The sequence below is a fragment of the Rana temporaria genome, chromosome 6 (assembly GCF_905171775.1).
Source record: "Rana temporaria chromosome 6, aRanTem1.1, whole genome shotgun sequence".
Taxonomy (NCBI): Eukaryota; Metazoa; Chordata; class Amphibia; order Anura; family Ranidae; genus Rana; species Rana temporaria.
Genome location: NC_053494.1, coordinates 121,571,608 through 121,595,319, shown reverse-complemented (window position 1 = coordinate 121,595,319; position 23,712 = coordinate 121,571,608). Strand labels below are relative to the sequence as shown.

The 23,712-nt window shown below is 40.2% G+C and overlaps 1 protein-coding gene across 5 annotated transcripts in view; it reads right to left on the bottom strand.

The window, feature by feature from the left end:
• The window catches only part of PARD3B (par-3 family cell polarity regulator beta), a 1,737,215-nt gene that overhangs the window by 889,494 nt on the left and 824,009 nt on the right, over window positions 1-23,712 (bottom strand). For all 5 annotated transcript variants that reach the window (XM_040357288.1, XM_040357287.1, XM_040357289.1 and 2 more), the window contains 2 exons: window positions 15,556-15,759; window positions 2,658-2,871 (listed from right to left, as the gene is read on the bottom strand). In XM_040357288.1, the coding sequence (XP_040213222.1) occupies window positions 2,658-2,871; window positions 15,556-15,759 (418 nt within the window). The remainder of the gene's footprint in view (window positions 1-2,657; window positions 2,872-15,555; window positions 15,760-23,712) is intronic.

The window sequence follows — 23,712 nt, the reverse complement described above, 5'->3', positions numbered from 1 at the left end:
CCCTCGGGCGCGCTCACGGAAATCGCAGCATGCACGCCCGCAACAACTGCTTCTTAAAGGGGACATACAGGTACGTCATTTTGCCTGCCCGTGCCATGCTGCAGAGGTATATCTACGTGCGGCGGGTGGCAATCGGTTAATTTCAGAAGCAGCATTTCTGTAACAATGTTGGTATTTAGATGAACAAACATCAAAAAGAGGACTAGCATCTCTATTTTTCATAATAAGAAATCAATCCATCAGTTCTGAGCATCACTTGTAAATGGCAATCTCTTAAAAGTTCCACTATAACGGGTTTAAATATATATATATATATATATATATATATATATATATATATATATATATATATTTAAATGTTACAGTATATGTGCCATTTGTTTTATAACAACCAGTGCATGTATGACAAAGGATTTACAGGACATTATGGGTTAAGCTAATTTTTTTTTTCCAAATCCTTCATCTATACATTCAAGGTGGATGCGGGGATCCTCCCCACTGTACCTTTGTATTCCAATGGCAGGGAGGCTTTCCCACTGTCAGAATAAACAAAACAGTGCTGCAACATATTTGAATGGCTTCTATCCGACAGGAAGGTTGAACAGATGTTGGTACGTACAGCCATGGCCAAAAGTTTTCAGAATGACACAAATATTCACATCAGGGACAGCCTGATATTCTGCAAAAAGTACAGGGATAGAACTTCTGAGGATTGGGGTAAAGCATCCTGAGACCATTCATGTGTGGGGTTGCTTCTCAGCCAAGAGAGTGGGCTCACTCACAAATTTGCCCAAGAACACAGTCATGAATAAAGAATATTACAAAGACATTCTCCAAGAGCAACCATCCAAGAACAGTTTGGTGATGAGCAATACCCTTTTCAGCATGATGGAGTACCTTGCCATAAGGCAAACGTGATAACTAAGTGACTTAGGGAACAAAACATCAAAATGTTGGGTCCATGGGCAGAAAACTCCCCAGACCTTAATCCCATTGAGAACTTGTGGTCAATCCTCAAGAGGCTGCAGACTTTGTGAAAATTAATATTGGTGTCATTCTTAAAACTTTTGGCCATGGCTGTAGAAACGCAGGGGCCAAACATGGATCAAAATTTGGTCAATCCCTGCTTAGTTTCTTTGCAGTTTGAGAAGATCCTGCATCATGGGCCAAGGCTTTAAAAAAGGCCTCTCACCAATGTATGATGAGGCCTAACCCTACTGGGCCTTATGGCCTGCCCTTCATTTAACCTCAAATGCCAGAGCCTACTGCTCACTATGGCAATTGACAGTTAAATGAGAGAAGGAGGGACTTAATGCCAGGAAGAAATGCAGCTTAATGCAAACTTAAAGGTGAACTTCAGCTTTTGATGCACTTTACATAGTTTGTTTGGGCCCAGCCGGCCAAAACAAACTATGTCCTTCACTAACATGTGAGGCCGCTGGATGTGTTGCATAATCTGTATGTAGCTGAGGCTACATACAGCACTGCGTTCCAGGTTCGAGCCGAGACCTTCCTCTGATTGGAGTGAGAAGTTGTGACATCAGCCCGCCTCTCTTACTCATTGCTAGAATGCATTGCTTTCTCTAAATGGCTGAGCACCAATCAGATAGACTCTTTTGTTTTCTGGGTATGAGACAGGAAAATCTTGGCTCAAACATGGAACACAGTGTGGTATGCTGTATACAGTTTATACTGTACATCCAGCAACTTCACATGCTAGTGAGGCACATAGTTCATTTGGGCCATCTTGGCCCAAGCAAACTATGTAAAGTGTATCAAAAGCTAGAGTTCAGCTTTAAAGAAAAGTTGAGGCTGCATATATATTGTCTGGGTCTAGGAGGCAGAGTCATCACTAGCCACAAAGGAGCTGGTATTGTCCACACTTGCTCACAATGTTAGTTTATACACACTGGCTGACATGGCAGGCTCACTGTAAGACCTCTTTCACATTGAGGCGTTGAGCCGCGGTGACGTTATAGCCGCGCTATTTGTAGCGCGGCTATACCGTCGTATTTACCGCGATATTCGGGCGCTAGCGGTGAGGTTTTAACCCCCGCTAGCGGACGAAAAAGGGTTATTACCAGCCGCGTTGTGGGCGGTATTACCGCGGTATTACCGCGCTTTCCCATTGATTTCAATGGGAAGGCGCGGTATAGGAGCGGTGAACACACCGCTCCTATACCGCGGTAAAGATGCGGCTAGCAGGACTTTTGGAGCGCTCCTGCTAGCGCACCGCTTCAGTGTGAGAGCCTTCGGGCTTTCACATTGAACACTACAGGGCAGTTTTTTTAATGCGGTATAGCAGCGCTATTTTTAGCGCTGTACTGCATGAAAAACACCTCAATGTGAAAGGGGCCTAAGTAGAAGTATTGTGTTTATTATTGTGTAATGGTATTCCGATCAAAAGCAGAACAATGATGTGCCATTTGTTTGGCAAATCTAAACATTTTACAGATTTGTGGCTTCTAGCAGTATCGTATCAGCATAAAAGTTCTTTGAAAATAAAACATACTACTAACACCAGTACAGAACATTATATCTAGTTAGTATGTTGATAGTATGTAAGAGTTTAATGTACATCCATCCAATAATCTTTACTTGTGCCATGAATTGTACGTTTTTACTAAAACTTAAGGCGTAAGAGAGTTTTTTCATACCTTAGTATTGCGCCAAAACCTTTTTTCTTAGCTTTCTTCTCATGATCATCAGCTTCTTCCTTTTTCTTTTCCTTTACTTTGGCTTTGTCCTTTTCCTTGTCTTTTTTCTTATCCTTCTTTTTTTTGTCCTTGTTTAATTTATCTGTATCTTCTAGCTGTGCATTCTCTATTGGGGCTGCTTGGCTGGAGTGGGAACTCACATCAGAAAGACCATCTAGGTAAAAAGGGTGGAAAATCAATTATACATACAGTGCTTGTTCGATGCCATTCAATGAGATCACCAAGCGTTTAAGCATGACATTCGTAATGGGTTGGTTTCTCTACAGCTGGTCACTTGATCCACCACATGCTCTGTCAAGCATCATGACAAACTGCCCTCATTACCTCATACATAATCTTACAATGAAAAGGTCAAGAAGACATAGGCCAAGTCTATAATTTTCACTAATTAATGAACTGCTAAAAGCAATTTAAAGCAATCCATACGGCATATTCAATTTACATATTGTGAATTTTACAGTGCAAGTAAGAGGCACTATACAATAAAATAGAGTTAGAATGGAACACTAGGAAATACAACTGGTGCGATCTGAAGACAGTAATTATAATAATATAAAGTCCAGGGGATCAGTGGGCAAAGTTCATGTACTGGTGGGACCAGACCTATATATAAAAGGTTATTGTCAATATCAGTAAGGGCAGCCAGCAGCTGAGAGCAGAAGCGACTCTGTATTCAAGGGTGAGAAAAGAAGAGGGAGATCGGCGCCACTCTGAGTGCAGTAAGTTAGTAGTAATTCGGGTTTAATCAACAAAGTATACACTCACATTGTGAAAAATTAAAACAAGCCTTTAAAGTCTTGAAGTGGTGGTTGTTAGCACTTTCTGGCGGTTCCCAAGGCTCCAGGGCAAAAGACTGTCTCTCGGCAAGCGCATCATCATGAAGGACAGGAGGCATGGTTGAGCTTGCGTTCAGAGCATGCGTCCTCCTTCATCAAGCATATATACAACCACCACCACCCAGCTAGACCTATGAGCCTCAAGCCTTTAAAGACCATTCTTGTTTTAATTCTACACAATGTGAGTGTATACTATGTTGATTAAACCTGAATTACTACTAACTTACTGCACTCAGAGTGGCGCTGCTCGCCCTCTGCTATAGAATAAAACACGTTAGATAGGGCACGTTAGAAAGTATTAGACAGTATACAAGCATGTAAACAGACAATTTTAGACCTTTTTTCGTCGACAATAGCTGTATGTATTTGGCAAAAGTGACATGGACATTCACTGTATTGTTCATTTAAGCACAAGAGACTCCATTTTGTTCAAGCTGTTGAAATGTGTTCTGTAACCTTTACCTAACACACAGACACATCTTCTGCTTAAAGCTCACTCTGTCTCATCTCCCCCCTCCCCTCTCAAGTTTTTACTTTTGCAATTGTTCTATTCGCTAGCTTTTAATAATATATTCCTATTTGTTAGCTTTTAATAACATATTTCTATTTTTTAGATTTGATTAACATCTCACACCACCCCTTTCTTATCTATGTATAAAATAACATGTATTAATACATTTTGGCACTGAACAGACATTTTACACACAGTGATTGCGTCCTGTGTATCTGTTCCTGCAGCTGCAGTATAAACTTCTGTTTTTAGAGTCCCAATCAGAAATAACGTCATAACAGAAGGGATTCCATGTCTGAGGGATATGCATTTGAATACTACATGGCAAAACAGAAAATCTGGTTATTTGATGATCTTATTTGTTGCTTGATAGCAAAAGTTAACTCTTAAAGGTCTTAACATTTCAGATTCAAAAAGATATTCCTTAACCACTTCCCGCCCAGTCAATATCAAATTGACTTCCGGAAAGTGGTTCTGTTATCCTGACTGGATGTCTATTGACGTCCTGCAGGATAACAGCCGTCACACGCCCGTGGGGGCGTGTATCACAGCGATCGGTGGTGCGGTGTGTCAGTCTGACACAAGGCTACACCGATCTCGGTAAAGAGCCTCCTACGGAGGCTCTTTACCACGTGATCAGCCGTGTCCAATCACGGCTGATCAGGATGTAAACAGGAAGAGCCGTTGATTGGCTCTTCCTCACTCACGTCTAACAGATGCGAGTAGAGGATAGCCGATCGGCGGCTCTTCTGACAGGGGGGGTTTGCACTGATTGTTCCACAGCAGTCCCCCCTCGGATGCCCACACTCGACCACCAGCGAAGCCGCCAGGACCACCAGGGAAGCCTTCAACATGTGGATGGCCAGGTACATCCCCCATGGCCATCCACATGTTCCAAAAAATGCCCAACATATGCCAATCAGTGCCCACAAATTAGCACGGACTGGCACCATAATAGTACATAAAAAAAGTGATGCCCAGCAATGCCACACCAGAGTAATCAGTGCCACCCATCAGTGCCCACCTATCAGTGCCCATGTGTGCCACCTATCAGTGCCACCTATATGAACCTATCAATGCCACCCATAAGTACCCATCAGTGCTGCATATGCATGCCCATCAGTGCCGCCTATGAGTGCCCAACAGTGCTGCATACCAGTGTCACCTATTAGTGCCCATCAGTGCCACCTATCATCAGTGCTTATCGGTGCCACCTTATCAGTGCAGCCATATCAGTGCCCATCATTGAAGAAGAAAACGTATTTATTTACAAAAAAAAATAACAGAAACAAATAAAAACTTTTTTATTTTTTTAAATCAGTCTTTTTTGATTCATTTCACAACAAACAAAAATCACAGAGGTGATCAAATACCACCAAAAGAAAACTCTATTTGTGGGAACAAAATGATAAAAAATATGTTTGGTTACAGTGTTGCATGACCGCGCAATTGTCATTCAAATTGCGACAGCAATGAAAGCTGAAAATTGGCTTGGGCAGGAAGGTGCGTAAGTGCCTGGTATTGAAGTGGCTATTTTTGGCACAGCCATATAACAGGTACAGTATTTTATCCTTTTCTAGAAATAATTGTTCAGATTTTCACAGAATGATTTGTAACAAGCACATTTTCTTTTACAAAATGTATGTTTTATTCTGAATACAACCATTTTCCTTTTTTGGGTACATGTTGGGAAAATATATGTATGCACCCAGTGTTGAGCAGCTTCACTGATGCATAGTAATTGCAAGGCCCATTTAGTACAGGCACCACTCACAGGAACTGTTTGCATTTGTTTCAACTAATACAAGGATTTCTTTGATTGGAAGAGGTGGAGAGGTCAGGCAGTGATATCACAATCTCCAGCTTATCAAATCAAAGTACACCTTGCAATTTTTTAGAAATCTGCAAGGCGTTCTGTGAATGATGCCCATGCTGTGGTTATTATGCAGCAAAGCAGCCATTTGGCACAGTACCCAGAAGACAGTGAAGATCATTGTAATAGCAGCAACTTCTACAGTTATTTCCATCCTACACAGGGATCCCAGAGATCCACCAGAATAAAATTAAATATATGCAGAACATGTAAACAGATGTGCGCTGCAGCGGATGTTAAACACCAGAGTTGCATTTGACCATGTGACATCAAAAGTCACAGGTTAGGGGGGTGCATGAGCAGCAGCCTATGATGTGGGCATGTGATTTGGGAACTCCACCGCAACTGAGCCCTTTTTTTTGCTTCCTGTTCCATTCACACAGCTAGAACTAGAAAGGGGGCACCATCATCTGATCCACTGCTACCCTGGGACATGGGATATGGGAAAATTGCATGGCAGAAACCAGAACCACAAGCTCCTACCCTTTTTACCAGGCCTACATCCCTTCAGTATGTACAGTGGACCAACAGAGACCCGAGATGCACCCACAGCCATGGATGGAGAGGACAGTGAACCACTGCTCAGTCAATCAACACCTAAGGTACCATACCTAAAAAGCTGCAGATATTATTACAAAATATCACTTCATATTTTGATGAAGAGATCTTTTCAAACTCTGCAATGCCCTAGATCGCATGGACTCTCCACCTGAGGTATCCTGGTGATGTGTAATTCCAAAACTCTAGGGCTCACCCTTTAGGGTATATGCCCATAAATGCGGATCTCCAATGAGATACCATCATATTCCTGTGTGACTTTTTATTTTTTGGTTTACTATTTAGGGTTGTCTCCTTTTTTCTACTTATCTGTATAGTAATACTGTATAGGCTGAGGTAGGCCCTCATTATTGGATGTCTGTTTTAATGCTCTTGCACGCTCACCATGAATTAGTCCACAGTGTCCTGTGGCATCGGTTGCTCAGGTTTAATACTTCTGTTAACTTATTTTGCCTGGTCTCAGGTAGACCAGATGTACAGTGTATTTTTTTTAACCTTCTTTATTTATTCTTCTGTTCAGTTTTACTTTTACTCTATGTACCCCTTTTTTATACCAGTGGATCAAATTTACCTATTTGAGCGATATACAGCAGCTCTATTACTCTGGATCCTTGAGAACAAGATCTTAAAATGTCAAAGGTCTTAAATCCATCAGGAAGAAATGGCTGATTAATGAGCTGCTTCACAGACATCTCACTTTTTATTCCAACTCCCAAAATGTGTACTCCAGACTTGACTATTTCTTATTGCTCCTCAGATACCTAACATGGTATGGTCAGAAATAAGCCCGATTACATGGTTTAATCATGCCTTGATCACCTTAGACCCGGATATAACTAGTTCTAACACTAGAACATGCCAACGGCGCCTGAATGAATGCCTCTTACAAACAGATGTTATACACAAACAATTATCCCATAGCAAAGTTCCTAGGGCGCAATATGACAAATTATAACTTTATGAGAAGCACATAAAGACTTCATTAGGGACATCTCTGCTAGTTCCCTTCAAAATGAGATGCAACTCAAACTGAATTATCCCTATTCAACCATATGAATAAAGCCATAAAACAGCTCCTATCTAACACCTCAGTATTCTTCTTTAGATGATTTCACAAATTAGAGACCAATTAAAGGCTTCAGAGCTGTCTTGCATGTCCCCTTGGATGTTGGTCAATAAGCTTAGAGTCAACCCCCACTCTCTACTTAGGCCAATCATATGGTATTCCTACGTATTGTCAAGATATGGCTAAGGCAATAGGGGAATTCTACCACAAACTGCATAATCATATGTTGTCTTAAAAACACCCTCCTTTCAAAACCTAAGGATTTAGAAAATTTCCTTAGGCCTCTTATCCTACCAACATTTTCTTACATTACTTTGGAGGAACTTCCGGAGGTTTTTTAAGCACCTCAGCTACAGAAGGTTTTACCCCCTTTATGACCATGCTATTTTTTTTTTTTTTTTTTTTTCCGTGTCAAATTTATCTTTATTAGGCTTAAAGTAGATTAAACATGAAGTATACATGTGTTATAGTATAATGTTGGCTAGTAAGTCGCAAAATTAACACTTGGAATCATCTCCAGATGCGTTACAATAAACAACTAATTACTAGTCACATTTCATTAACAATTTGAAACAGTTTCAGCAACTAATACAGCAACGAATCAATTATATATTAGCAGTAACATTGGCAGATGAGTAAATTATAAAAACAATACTACCTTGTTTAAGATAACAATATCAACTATCTGTAAATAAAGACTAGAATTCCTAGCCTTCTCAAAGCCAATGGTAGGTCCATAGATGAACCACCTTATAATAATCAGACCAAAAAAAAAGGGTAACAAGAAGAAAAAATAAAGGAGGGGAATAAGAAGTAGGGAGGGGGACAGGAAAGAAAGTCTGCAGGGATGGGCCTTTATTCAATACCAGAGTGGAAACTTACAGCTGTTATGATCATGAAGGAAAGCTACCATGGCAGTAATACATGTTCATTAAAATGATCTGGAAATACATAATGTATCCATGGGGCCCATAGCGATTCAAATTTGGTGAGCGTATCCGTATCTAACGCATCCATTTTAGCATGTGTCATAGCAACATTCATTCTGTTCATCGTTTCAGTTGTTGAGATACGTGATGTCTTCCAGGCTTTCGCTATGGTCTGCTTAGCTGCCGTGAAAAGATGTATTAGTAGTCTAAATTGTGCGTGTGTTAAGATATCAGGCTTCAGATTTAATAGCGCCATTTTGGGTTCTGGGGGTATGTTCGAGACAGTTAGCGCGTTCACCATCTTAAAAATTTTTGTCCAAAATTTCTTTATTATCGGACACGTCCACCAAATATGAAAGTATGTACCCTCAGAATTGCAACCCCGAAAACAATGACCATCGTAATCTAAGGCGTACTTAGCTATTCTATTCGGTACTAGGTACCATCTAGACAATACCTTATAGTTCGTTTCCTGCGCTAAAACATTCAAGGAGGCCGACTTAGTATTCCGCCATATTTGGCACCATTCCGAAGTACTTAGTTCCTTACCCAAATCGACCTCCCACTTCAGTGCATAAGGTAATTTTGTTAAGGTATCAATGGATAGTGACTGTATGTATATTGTCGAAATCACCCCTCTGATATGCGGATTATCTTTACAAATGTATTCGAAGGGGGTTATTTGATTAGTCTGTGTCATGGAAGTTACCTGGGTTTCAACAAAATTTTTAATTTGGAGGTATCTAAATAATTCAGATGAAGGGATGTTATATTTTTTACATATTGCAGGGAATGACATAACACCCGAAGAGTCCAAAAAATTATAAATATAAATACAATCTTTTCTTACCCATGCCTTAAATGTATTAGGATAGATCCATGCCGGATAGAATGTTGGATTTTTGTAAAAGGATAACAGCGGGTTATGAGGGGACACCAATGAATATTTAGATTTATAATTATCCCATATTGCGAGAGAGTGTCTAATAATGGGATCGTCAATTTTCCTACGTAATCTGGGAGGAATCCATAACAAATTAGCTATAGGAATGGGATCACATTCAGTTGCTTCAATAGCCACCCATAGTGGTGTTTCCTTTTTAGCGTGGTACTTAGCCAGGGTGGATATTTGCGCTGCCCTGTAATAATTCGTAAAATTTGGTACCCCTAGCCCTCCCCGTGTTCTAGGGAGATACAAGATTTGCATTTTTAATCTGGGTCTAGATGTACCCCATATAAAGGTTGATATTCTTTTTTGTAATGCCCTCAAAAAATAAGCCGGTATCGGACTCGGAAGCACTCTGAAAAGATATAAAAATTTTGGCAATATCGTCATCTTGATAGCATTAATCTTACCCATCCAGGATAATGGGAGCTGGGACCAAAATCCAATCAATTTCGTTACTTGTTTCAGGAGTGGAGGATAGTTATAAGTGAACAAGTCAGCTACGTTTGCTGTAATTTGTGTTCCTAAATAAGGGATGCTTTTTTCAGACCAAAGAAACGGTAGACCTACTTTTGCTGCACTTAATTCCATAGCTGAAAGAGATATATTTAGAGCTACGCATTTCTTAGGGTTAATAGCCAGACCTGAAAACGATGCGAATTTAGTAAGTATTGGGATGAGATTCGGACCAGTGACTTGAGGTGATGAAAGAAAAAGAAGTATGTCGTCTGCAAACATGCATAGTTTGTGTTTGTATCCCCCTAACTCTATGCCTAATATAGTAGGGTCAGATCTGATTTTTTGCGCAAGTGGCTCTATAAGAAGGGCAAACAATAACGGGGATAGTGGGCAACCTTGACGCGTTCCTCTTTGTACCTCAAACACGTCTGACCTGTACCCCGCATACTTAACATACGCTCTCGGATTATTATATAATGCCAAAATCCAATTAATATAGTTAGGACCAAAGCCCCATTTCTTTAGTGTAAACTCTAAGTATGCCCAGGACACAGAGTCAAACGCCTGTCTGATATCCAAAGAAAGAAAACATGCCGGTATTCCCCTTTTTTTAGCTATGTGCGCTAAAAGACACGCTCTGCGGACATTATCACCTGCTTGTCTTGAGGGCATAAAGCCGACCTGATCTCGATTTATAAGATTACCTATAAAACCGTTTAAACGAGTAGCCAAAATTTTACCTAATAATTTAATGTCCACGTTGAGCATAGATATGGGCCTATAATTTGTACAAAGCGTGTCATCTGAACGTGGTTTGGGAATCATGCAGATCGTTGCTAACAAAGATTCAGGTCTAAATGTTTTCTGTTCTAGCAAGTTATTGAAAGCCTCAGCTAATCTGGGTGATAATAAGTCAGAAAAGGTTTTAAGATAGTTCGCCGAGAATCCATCAGGCCCCGGTCTTTTATTAAGCTTCAGTTCATGAATGGCCAATGCAACCTCATCTGTCGTAATAGGTTCTTCCAATTGTAATTTCTGTACTTGACTTAATTGCGGAAGGTCTACATGAGCAAAAAAGGTGTTTGCTTCCGAAGTATTGAATTCTGTGGATTCCGTGTAAAGGGACTTTAAGTGTGATCTAAATTTTTGTACTATCTTAAGAGGATTACTGGAAAACATCTGATTAGCTATTTTTAATTTTATGGGTTTATAATTTTCATCAAGTTTATTAAGGGCTTTGGCTAAATATGCTCCTGGCTTATTGGCTTGTTTATAGAAATTATGTCTTGATCTATTGAGAGTCCTAATTGCTGCATCAGTTAAGAACAGATCGTACTCTACGCGCGCTTTGTCTAGTCGCGATCGATTAGCGTGAGAGTGGTGAATTTGAAGGGCCTGAAATGCTGCATTATATTCCGCTTCTAATTTATTTGCCATCAAAATCCTTTCTCTTTTTAGGATCCCTATTTGTCGTTGGAATACTCCTCTGAGAACCGGCTTATGAGCTTCCCATAGGGTAATCGGAGATATATCTTGGCTAGAATTGATATCAATATATTCTTTCAATGCCTGTTTAATCACTGGGCAATGAGCAGGGTGTTTTAGGATTATTTCAGGTAAGTACCATGTAGGATCACGATTCTTCGGAATAGTAGATGCTATTGTAGTAAATACCGCGTCATGATCCGACCATGGGATGGGCACAATACTGGAGCCTAATATTTCTGGAGCCATTCCAATTGTCACAAATATGTGATCAATTCTGCTAAATGATTGATGTGGGTGAGAAAAGTGCGTATAGTTTCTTTTAGTGGGGTTATGTTCTCTCCAAGTATCCACTAAGTTGTTTTTAGCCAATAAAGCGGAAAGGGAGCCTGTATTCATACGTTTAGGTGGAACATAGGGAGACTTATCCAGAAATGGAAGAAGGACTTGATTAGAGTCCCCACAGATGATGAGAGTCCCCCTTTTGTGTGCGTTAATCGTTTGAAATAGATGTGATAAGAATGGTACTGGGTTAAGATTTGGAGCATAATAGGAAACTATTGTAATTTCCGAGTCGAGTACCTGTCCCATTAATATGAGGTATCTACCCTGCGGGTCTTTTATTTCGGCTCGTAAAGTGAAAGGAGTGGTACGATGAAATCCAATTAGCGTGCCCCGTTTTTTAACTGAGGCTGAGGCAGTATAGACCTGAGGGTATGAGGGATTGAAATATTTAGGAGTTGTGCTTGTAGTGAAGTGGGTCTCTTGCAAACAAACTATATGCGCTTTTTTAGCCTGGAACGATCTAAACGCCTTAGTTCTTTTTTGTGGTACATTTAAGCCCTGTACATTCAATGATAATACGTTTAGTGGTGCCATGATAGCTTTACCTCATTGCTCACCTTACCATCACAAACCGAAGTACAGCTGACCGACCCAATCCCTGCAGACTTAGGGATGAAAAAAGGAAAGAAGACAGTAGGGTAGTTAACCTTGAAAGGGGAAGAAAACACCAAAAAAGTTAAAAAATATATATCCAACATCAGATCAATAATGTCCATCTTGTTTACCCGTGACAGGGCGAAACTGCCTCTGTCAGGGGAAAAGGGGATCCCATCGATTCCCCGCAAAGTAATGCGTGGAACCGAGAGGATCATTAAGGAGCACAAGTGGTTTCCGTGAGGTGGAAGACCGTCGGGTGTATGTACAAGTGTTCACCTACAAAAGATGTTAATACCTGGTCTAGCCTTATTGCTATGACAAAAGAGACACAACTAAGGACCCTGTATCTAAGAAGTGGGTGAAAAGTGTGTGCTGAGGCAAAATATCCTTTGCTAAACTAACTAAGGGAATATACACATGGAAGATGAAAAAGGAAGAAGAAAAAAGAAAAGAAAGAAGTCATCCTGAGTGCTGTACACGTAAAAGGGTCAAATATGTCTGTGTAATATACCCACTCAGGATCTAATGTACTGTTCTATAGTACATGTGGGAGCAGAACTTTCAACTCAACCATATAACATATGATGTGTCTATACTACACATAACTAATCCTAGCGGATTCTATATTTCTGGAATTGTCACTCAATTAGGGGCAAAACGTGTTGTTAAAACATGAGAGAGAACAGTATGAACATGTCTTAAGGGATAATAAACAGTAGCTGCCCTTAGGTTTATTAAGTGTCTTACTGCGGGCGCATCTGGCTGCTACGCCTCACTCCTCCGCCTGCCCCGCCAATTGGCCTGAGGGAGGAAAAAGAGCACAATACAGGAGGAAGGTTTATATAGGAATATTGTGTAATGAAAGATTAAAAATGGAAAAAGAGAAATAAAAAATTCTAAAACAATCTGCAAAGCAACAGACTAAAATTGTGGAGCAAAAAATAAAATAGAGGAATGGTGGAGCGGATTATTTGATCCGCAAGGGATGGTAAAAATAAAAATAAAGATTCAATTAGAGCAAATGAGAGAAAGTAGAATCGACTAAAGAAGAGACATTTAAGAAAAATTTAAATAAAAATGAAAAATGAGAAGAAAAAAAAAAAAACAATAATACAAAAAAATTATCTTATTGTATATTCTGTCTTTTTGCTCTTCATCACACTAAGCAGTCTTATGAGCATAAGAGAAATTAAGCATAAAGGTAAAGTCATCCAAAGAATGATCAATCCATAGTATCTTCCTGGTCTTGGGGCTGAGGTACATACCGTCCGCGCTTGTTTGTATGGTGTATGCCATTATTCTTCTCGAGTGAAGTGGTACCATTACGGGATGATGCTGATGCTGTGCGTCTGCGTGAGGAGCTGTGTGTATTACAGCTGTCAATGATCTTTAGATCGACTAAGGCTTGATGTAGTTGATCGGGCGTTCTACACACTATTTTAGTGCCCTGAAACGTAAATCTTAATGAAAAGGGGAACCCCCATTGGTATTTGATATTGCGTTGTTGCAGTTCCATTAAAAGTGGCTTCATAGCGCGCCTTTTGGTGATAGTCAGTTGCGATAAGTCTGCAAATATTTGAAAAGTATGACCTTGAAATGAGAGGTTACCTTTTGCCCTTGCTGCTTCCATAACCTGCTCCTTTGACCTGTAGTAATGGAATTTAGCTATTATGTCCCTAGGGGGGCCATCCGATTTTTTAGGGGCTAATGCTCTGTGAATCCTATCAAATTCCAGTCTCTGTACATCAAGTCCTGGTACTAATTCCTGACATAACGCCATGATGGTACCTGAAAGGTCAAGAACTGACTCTGGAAGTCCCCTAAACCTTAAATTCGACCTTCTGGCGCGATTTTCAAAATCTTCCAATTTACTGTTAAGTTCCATGTTTTCTTCCTTCAACATATCTATTTCTGACTGACAATCCTGTGTGTATATTTCTATTTCATCCATTTTTGCCTCCAGAGTTTCAGTGCGGTTACCTAGGTCTCTAATTTCTTTAGTCAGGTTTGTGGTAATCTGTTCTGAGGTGCGTTGCAGTGCCTTATTTAGCATCCTCTCAAATTGTTTCAGGATCTCTGAGGGAACAGTGTCATTAATTGTGGGTATTTGCGCTAATGAAGACATGTTATCCTCTTCACTATCAGTGCTCAGGACACTGAAGGATGCTGATGCCTTTTTCCCTTTTGACAAGCGCTGCTTGCTGTTCCCTGCAGCGCTTGTCTCTGAGGTACCTGAGGTGAATGGCGCCTTTTTCAATGAGCCCTTTGGCTGCTGTGCTGCGCTGACAGGATTAGATTTTGCTTTGTTTCTAACACCCCCGAGTACCATTTTGGTATGAGAGGCTTCTCCTCACCTCCAGGGATGTTATCCTGCAGCTCCCGGCGATGTGCGGTGATTAAAAATCGATGTCACCCGCGTTCCATCCACCCCACGGAGCGGAGCTCTAGTGCCGCATTACCGTGCAGCTAGACCGACCATGCTATTTTTATGCGATTCAGCATTATACTACTTTAACTGTCAATTGCTCGGTCATGCAACACTATACTCAAATTACATTTTTATCATATTTTTTTACACAAATGGAGCTTTCTTTGGTGGTATTTGATCATAGTACAATTGTTGGCCAACCGAGCGTCTGATTTTTGTCATAAGGGCGTGTACCAGGATCTTGTCTTGCACACTAATGTTACACAATTGTCGTGCCACAAACACGAACGTAGTGACATACTATGGAATTTCAGCTCTTGAGCGCCACCCTTTGGGCCCCTTCTGCTTGTTTGGTGAGCATTGATTCGGTGCATGCGTGTTTGTACTTTCGACTTTTGTGTGACGGATTTGTGTACTAACCATAGGAAAATCAGACATGGAGCTGTTGTCCGCTTAAAATTTACTAGCCTGCCCCAACATTTTTTGGCAGAAAATTGGACAACAATTCTCAAAAGGAGCATACTAATGGTAAGAATTTAGACAACAGTCTGTCAACAGACAATCCCCTTCCAACAATCTGACCATGTGTACGAGGCATATATATATATATATATATATATATATATATATATATATATATATATATATATATATATACTGTATATATATACACATATATATATATATATATATATATATATATATATATATATATATAAAAGCCTCCTAAGAACATGGTACGTTTACAGTTTTAAAAACAAAGATTGGGCAGTGACTTGGGCACACAGCCTGTAAAGTGGAGTACCTTCTTCATCCTCTGGTCCATCATAAGACTTATCAATTGCAGCCCTGAAGCTTTCATTACAGCCCCTACCACGGACCATGTGTGGTCTAGGTCTGTAGAAAGGAAGATCATTTTTCTTGACTTCTGCCACTGCTGTTTGCAGACTCTCTAGCGAGCTGGACTTTTTTAGACCCAATCTTGGACCAAGATCTTTTCCAGGAAAATCTGCAAGAAAAACATTGTCAATTTTTATTGATAGCTGTAATGTTTTAATGTAAATTGTTCTGAAAAATATCACACATTTTCTATAATCATTCACTCTTTTAATCTGTTTTTAGTATAGCATCCTTCCTTTAATAAGTCCGCAAAATTATACATCCCTGCCCAGTGACAGTAGACTGATTGCTAAGCTTTTTTTTCTTGGGTTTAAGTGTTATTTATTTCTGTAGAGATCGAGATGTTTTTTTTTTTTTTTTAAGAACAAAAGGTGTGTGGTCTTTAATTGAAAGTAATCAATAATGAAGTTGATTTATTAAGCCTAAACAGGTTGTTGTTTTGCAAGGTTGCAGTTTGCAATGGAATTTTCCCCAGAGCTTAGTAAATGTGGTAAGTCTACATTCACATCTATGCATTTTTGCATGCAGTTTTCATGCATTTTGCTTTTTTATCTCTTTAAAACACACTGTATTAGCTGGTTGCTAAGGAGCGGACTGAAAAACTGGCCACAACGTCCTTCGCAACAGATGAGTCACCAGCTGTCATTGGGGTTCCCGGCTAAATGTAAAAAAAAATTGCCGGTAAAAAAAAATAAAAAAATTAAGAAAAGTAGTGTGTGGTTCCCCAGGACTCTACAAGGCTGTTTGTGTCTGGTATGGATTTGGAGGGGACCCTCCTACGCCAAAATTTTGAAAATAAATGGTGTGGGGCCCCCCCAAAATCCATACCAGACCCTTAACCGAGCATCCAGCCCGGCAGGTTATAAACAGGAGGGGACGAGCGCTCCCCCCTTGACTTGACAATACCAGGCCGCATGCCCTCAACAGATCCTGGCCCCCTTCCCTATGTAAAGGAGTATGTGGTACATTGCATCCCTACTCATTCACCAAAAAAAGTGTAAAAAATAAAGAAAAACAGTGAAAATGAAGAACGTCCCCCTCTTAGCTCCCTCTGGTGGTTTCTTCTTCATTTGGTGAGGTCTTCTTCCTGACCCCCCATAAACTCCCACTTCCTGGAAGGTTTTCCACCGAATGCCTCCTCTGTGCTTTGACAGTTCTTATATAGGTAAGGGGTGGAGCCATATGACCACATCAACCGGTGGCACCACCTCCTTTTGACATCACAAATTGGTGCATGCTGGGCATGTGATGTCAGAAGGGGGCAGTGCCACCGAGTGATGTGTCCAGGTGGCACCACCCTTTACCTATATTGGAAATGTCAAAATGCAGAGGAGGCAGGAGCATTTTTAATTTATTTATTTTCGGGGTGGCGGGCGGCATTATTGAGGATGGATTTACATTGAGTTATACTATTTAAAAAAAATTTAATAAATTAATTATCAAAAACTTTTTGGTGAATGGGAAGGGGCACTATGTACCTGATACTCATGCACATGGGGGGGGATTTGGGGGCCCTCTTGTTAAAGGGGGATTTCCGATTCCGATAAGACCCCACCAGGAGACCCCCCACAACCACCGGCCACAGTTGTGGGGATGAGGCCCTTGTCCCCATCAACATGGGGACAAGGTGCTTTGGGGCAAAGCACCCCCCCCCCCCATGTTGAGGGCATGTGGCCTGGTATGGTTCAGGAGGGGGGCACTCACTTCTCCTCCCCTTTCCTGACCTGCCAGGCTGAATGCCCAGATAAGGGTCTGGTAAATATTTTGCGGAGACCTTTTTTTTTAATTAGCGTGGGGTTCACCTTCAAATCCATACCAGATCCGAAGGGCCTGGGGGCCCACATTTTTTTTAATATTTTTTATTGTTTAGCTTTTTTTATTGTTTCCCCCAGCGGGGAAACCCATTGACAGTTGATGACTCATCGGTTGTTTAGGACGTTGCAGCTGTTCCTGCTCCTCCTCCCAGCTTACACTGCACCTTGATTGGGCAAAGTTTTGCCCAATCAGGGTGCATAATGCACTGTGCAGCACTCAGTGCATTGCAGGGTGTTCATCTGGGTGAATATTCAGCCCAAACTCATGCCCAAGCCAAACCGTTTTCCCATCCCTACTCCTTAATACACCTAAAACAGTAAATACAGAGGTTAACATTGGGTAAGTTACACAAGTCACATTCGGTATAATTTTTTACATTTTTTTAAGTTTTATTTCAGCCTTTTGTCATGACAAATGCATTTTGATAAGTCGGAGACTAACAACTTATCTTTAACATCTAAGGCGTTTTACCCTAATGCCTTCTCTACATTACAGAAAAAAAAAAAGTTTGGGTCTAGTGTTTATGCATTTTTTTATGTTTTTTTTTATGCCCAAACACTCATGCACTCAACATTTTGAGGAAGCTCAACAAATACAAGATCAAAAACTCTAAGACAATATCACAAGTATAATTCCAAACATGAACAGAAAAATAAAAAATAAATAAATAAATAAGTACTTGGCAATGGTACAGCTGTTCTTTTACCAAATCAGGACTTTTTCACACAAGTGTTTTTTTCTATTTTTCACCTGTCCGTCTTTGGATGAAAAAATAGACAGCAATTCTTTCCTATGGGCTTGTGGAGGCAAACAGATGATCATTTGTTTACATCCACCAGCATACAGTAGGTATCTGTTTTGGTGTATTATAAAACTAGGATGCATCTTTTACTGTTTACAATGATCTCAGCTATGATTAGTTTATTTGGTCTAAACTGCTGCAAACTGAACTGAAGAGCACACAAATGTAAACAACACTAAAGACAGACATATAAACTGATGAACCATAAATCAGTGATTCAATGAGTCCCCCTCCGATGAAGTCGTTAATTGACATACCACGGAGGGCGGAGCACCTCAAGGCACACAGCGAGTAGAGCATTGTTTGTTGCCTGGAATAACAGTCTGATCTCAGTCATCTGAAGCTGCCAGCCAGTCTCTGCTTTGCAGGTTGCATCCTGCTCAGACTAGTGGTGTTTAGCCTCTGTGTAATTGTGTCCATGTGAGTTTTGTTTTATTATAATAATAAAGGGATTACGTATTTGCATACAGACAGCACTATTCATTGTATTTTGCACCATTTTATGGCCAGATTTATGTACTTTGGAACTAAAGAGGAGACAATCCAGTGAACCAGTTGTTTAGCTCATCCTGTCTGTTAAATGGAAAAAGCACTATTAGACCTTTTGTAATCAGAAGGTCTGTAATATAAGGTGAGAGTCCATCCATGAGCATTTCAGTGATGGTGGAGATTTTAACACATATACTGGGATCTGCTGTGTTCCTTGGGCAGAATTATTCTCATGTTTCATTGTATGAATTGATTACTGCATGTACTGTTAATTCAATTTGTTTCAGAGTTACATTGATACACACAATTTTGGGCACAAAAGTTATAAATACTTCTGTATTTTTTTTTATAATTGTTTTGATTTTTTTTTAAAGGCTATTCATGAATTTCATGTGTTTGGTGCAGCGTGGCACACTGGGTGGTTTCTGAATCATTATTCCTCAGTTTTTTCTTTACAAAATAAAACTGAAATTAACTGAAGATACCCATGTAAAAGGATTCTTTACAGGGTAATATTTATGGAGGTAGGCATAGGTGTATAGTGTTACAGTCAAAATGTGTAGAAAAAAGTTATATTTATTAGGTCATGCATATGGGTAGGTCTAAAATGAAGATGCAGCCATTAGAGAATAGGTAGAATTTGCAAGTTAACAGGAGTATTATAATTGGTACTGATGTCAATGCATCCGACTCTAATTTAATTTCCTTTTAGAGTATCTCTGCGAGCAAAAAAATAAATTCTATAATTTTTATTTTTTGTGTCCTTAGTGTAGATCTGGATATTGTTTCACCCAGGTCTAATTACACTTTTTTAGCCTCCTGTTTGTACGCTATATACAGAGTGTGGTTTTGTAGCCCCCTTCTTTCAATCATCTTGGGTTGAAATGTTTTTGTTTCAAAACAAACCTGCTATTACTGGGCAAAGTAAAATCTTCGCTTTACAGGAGGCGATGGCAGTTGTTTTCCAAACTTTTCCTGTTCTTCCCTGACAACTTAATCTAATGACCAGCTTAGAGAAACACCTGGTATTTGTGGGTATGAAAGAATATATGACACTACCTCTGCCTTCCCCCACTGAGGTACACAGTCAATTAAAATTGCTATTTGGACATTATCTATTGGTTTTTAGCTGTACATAGTATACTTGCCACTGCACTTTGTAGGTGCCCTAATGTTTCAAGAAGCACAACTAATATTAAAGCATATTGCTGACTAGTGTAAATTCCACTGGATTTGGTCCAGCTCAGGTTCTAAATGTAATATTAAGCTTATGAGCATGAAAGTGAAGACCACCCAAATAGTACAGACCATTTCCCACTCTCTCTTTTATGCACTGTAATCTTGTCAAGGTCAATAAACATAAAAGGAACCAGATGGGATAACCAATTGTGTTTAGCATTAAGTTACTTTCAATAAAAGTGGACAGATAGGCCCCTTCAAGCTAAAGAATCAGAATTCAATATAATCCAACAATTCTTTGATTCAATGTTTTTCCGTTGTAAAAACAAAATGTATAGAAAATAACACAAACACATAGATAATTCTTTGTTGCCATATAATGCACCATTCTATGGGTGGCACTCATACTTTGATTTTTATGTCTTTTAACTGATAAAATGTGTTATTTCACCCACAACTTCTGGTCACTTCTATGATGTCCAAATGAACTGCCTGCCGCCTCACTATTTCATTTAGTGAACTACTCATTTTTTATTTATTTTTTTGTACATGGAGTTAGAACCTATAGTTGTTTTTTATAGCTGTCTGTGATCTTGTTGGTTTTCTTTTCCAATATTTTTATTCAGAAACATTTTAACAAGTATAACATCAGCATTTACATTTGCAATAGGGAGTAATTGTACATTAACGCATTGGTTAAGATTCGGTTGCATCACTGACAATCTTATATTTATGTGAAGCTTTAAGTATCATCATCCACATATTAGATTTTCATTAAGAGGTCAAAACTGAACCGGAAAAAAAAAGGTGGAACCTTGAATATACACAGTAGAGCTTATAAAATGTAGGAATAACAGTGACAAGGTTTTAAAATGTTCTGTGTCTTCCCCACTTATCAATCTGAAAATGTACAATGCTTGGGGGGATGCATATATAGTGCAGTTATAATTTTGGAGCCCCCCTTCTCACTGCAAATAGTACACAGATGAACGCCAATGTGTAGCATAGGGAACAATCTTGTTGGTTTTATTTCCATCTCTATGACATTAGGCATATAAATCAAGGAAACAACTGCCATAGGGACAAGGAAAATGCCAACAGCATAGGAAACTTGATGGAGGTTGTACCGGTAATCATTTTGACCTCACTACATAAACTTTTTGTGTTGCTCCCTATGTTCCTAGTTGGAGAGATTTCCCCTTTTTTGTCCTGTCCAATATAACCACTGTCACAAACACAAGAAATTAAGAGAACACTTGCTAGTGGAGACATAAATAACAATACATATATAAATATGACAGAGGTTCTTATCCTTCATCACTGACCCCATTGTCTTTAAAAAAAAAAAGTTTTGCCTAAAGTAGACTTAAATGTTCTATTTTATGTACATACCGGGGTTAATAACCATCCCTGCAATCACTGGCATTTCCTTTTTTAAGATGCTGTAGCATAAACAAAGCTCTACTATATATTGTCAATTGGGTAAGAAAAATAAACAGTTCAATGTCCTTCAATAAGAAGTCATCTAAAACAAAAATAATTGTGGTTGCAACAAGTTATCTCATGGCATATATAAAATACATACAGAGGTACAGTTAGACCTCAACACCTGACACTAACTTTCCAGAGGCACAGTTGTAAGAGAAGATTGAGTCCACAGACCCCATATTTTATCAAACTTGTCTGGCTGTAATTTAGTTTAACCACTTAACGACCGCCGCACGCCTATATACGTCCGCACAATGGCACGGAAAGGCAGAAGGGCGTATATATACGCCCTTGCCTTCTAGCGGGTGGGGGGTCCGATCGGGACCCCCTCCGCTGCGTGCGGCGGTCGGGTTCCCTCGGGGAGCGATCGGGGACGACGACGCGGCTATTCGTTTATAGCCGCTCCGTCGCGATCGCTCCCCGGAGCTGAAGAACGGGGAGAGCCGTATGTAAACACGGCTTCCCCGTGCTTCACTGTGGCGGCGCATCGATCGCGTCATTCCCTTTATAGGGAAGACACGATCGATGACGTCATTCCTACAGCCACACCCCCCTACAGTTGTAAACACACAGTGATCCTTAACTCCTACAGCGCCCCCTGTGTTTAACTCCCAAACTGCAACGGTCATTTTCACAACAAACAATGCAATTTAAATGCATTTTTTGCTGTGAAAATGACAATGGTCCCAAAAATGTGTCAAAATTGTCCGAAGTGTCCGCCATAATGTCGCAGTCACGAAAAAAATCACTGATCGCCGCCAATAGTAGTAAAAAAAAAAAAATTAATAAAAATGCAATAAAACTATCCCCCATTTTGTAAACACTATAAATCTTGCGCAAACCAATCGATAAACGCTTATTGCGAGTTTTTTTACCAAAAATAGGTAGAAGAATACGTATCGGCCTAAACTGAGGAAAAAAAAAATTTTTATATAGGTTTTTGGGGGATATTTATTATAGCAAAAAGTAAAAAATATTGAATTTTTTTCAAAATTGTCGCTCTATTTTTGTTTATAGCGCAAAAAATAAAAACCGCAGATGTGATCAAATACCACCAAAAGAAAGCTCTATTTGTGGGGAAAAAAGGACGCCAATTTTGTTTGGGAGCCATGTCGCACGACCGCGCAATTGTCTGTTAAAGCGACGCAGTCCCGAATCGCAAAACCTGGCCTGGGCATTTAGCTGCAAAATGGTCCGGGGCTTAAGCGGTTAAGGGCAGAGAAGTGTGATTCAGATTTTTCCACAGAAAGCGATGGTCAGGAGGACAGATTCACTTGTGAGCTTACACCTGTAGTCTGTAAATGGGCCATGTCCTTAAGTGGCTGGAGCCGCCAGGAACTGTGTGCTAGAAGCCCATTCAGGTCTTTGGAAACACAATGGGCCAGATCCACAGAGCGAGTACGCCGGTGTATCTACTGATACGCCGGCGTACTTTCAAATTTCCCGCGTCATATCGTTGTTTTGAATCCTCAAAACAAGATACGTCGGCTTCTGGGTTAGATCCGATGGGTGTACGTCTTCGTACGCCTTCGGATCTAAGATGCAATACTTTGGCGTCCGCTGGGTGGCGTTCTAATCGGTTTCCGCGTTGGGTATGCAAATTAGCTATTTCCGACGATCCACAAACGTACGCGCGGCCGTCGCATTCTCTTACGTCGTCTCTAGTCGGCTTTTTCTGGTGTATAGTTAAAGCTGTTTTTTTGCGGCGAATAGTTAGATTTGCCATGTTAAGTATGGCCGTCGTTCCCGCGTCGAAATTGGATTTTTTTCTTTTTTTGTGTAAGTCGTCCGTGAATCGGGATGGATGTAAGTCACATCTAAGTTTAAAAAATTAAGTCCTTGCGACATCATTTCGCGCAATGCACGGCGGGAAATTTAGGGACGGCGCATGCGCAGTTCATTCGGCACGGGGACGCTCTTCATTTAAATGAAACACACCCCCTAATCACCGATTTGAATTCCGCTACGCCGCTTGAGATACACTACGCCACCGTAACTTACGGCGCAAATTCTTTGGGGATTCGAACCGGCCTAATGTAAGTTACAGCGGCGTAGCGTATCTCACATACGCTGCGCCAATCTATTTGTATGTGAATCTACCCCAATGGCTGTACAGTTGAATTTGACACTGGTGCAGGTAAACAGCCCTAAATGCTGATGGGTGTAAGCCCCCACGTGAATGAGACCTAAGAGGTTTTTTTTTCATAAAAGTATAGAGCGCTTCTCAATTGTTTTGAGTGTGAAGGGATCTGAAGGTCATTTACTACACCCAGAAGACACACTTTGGGG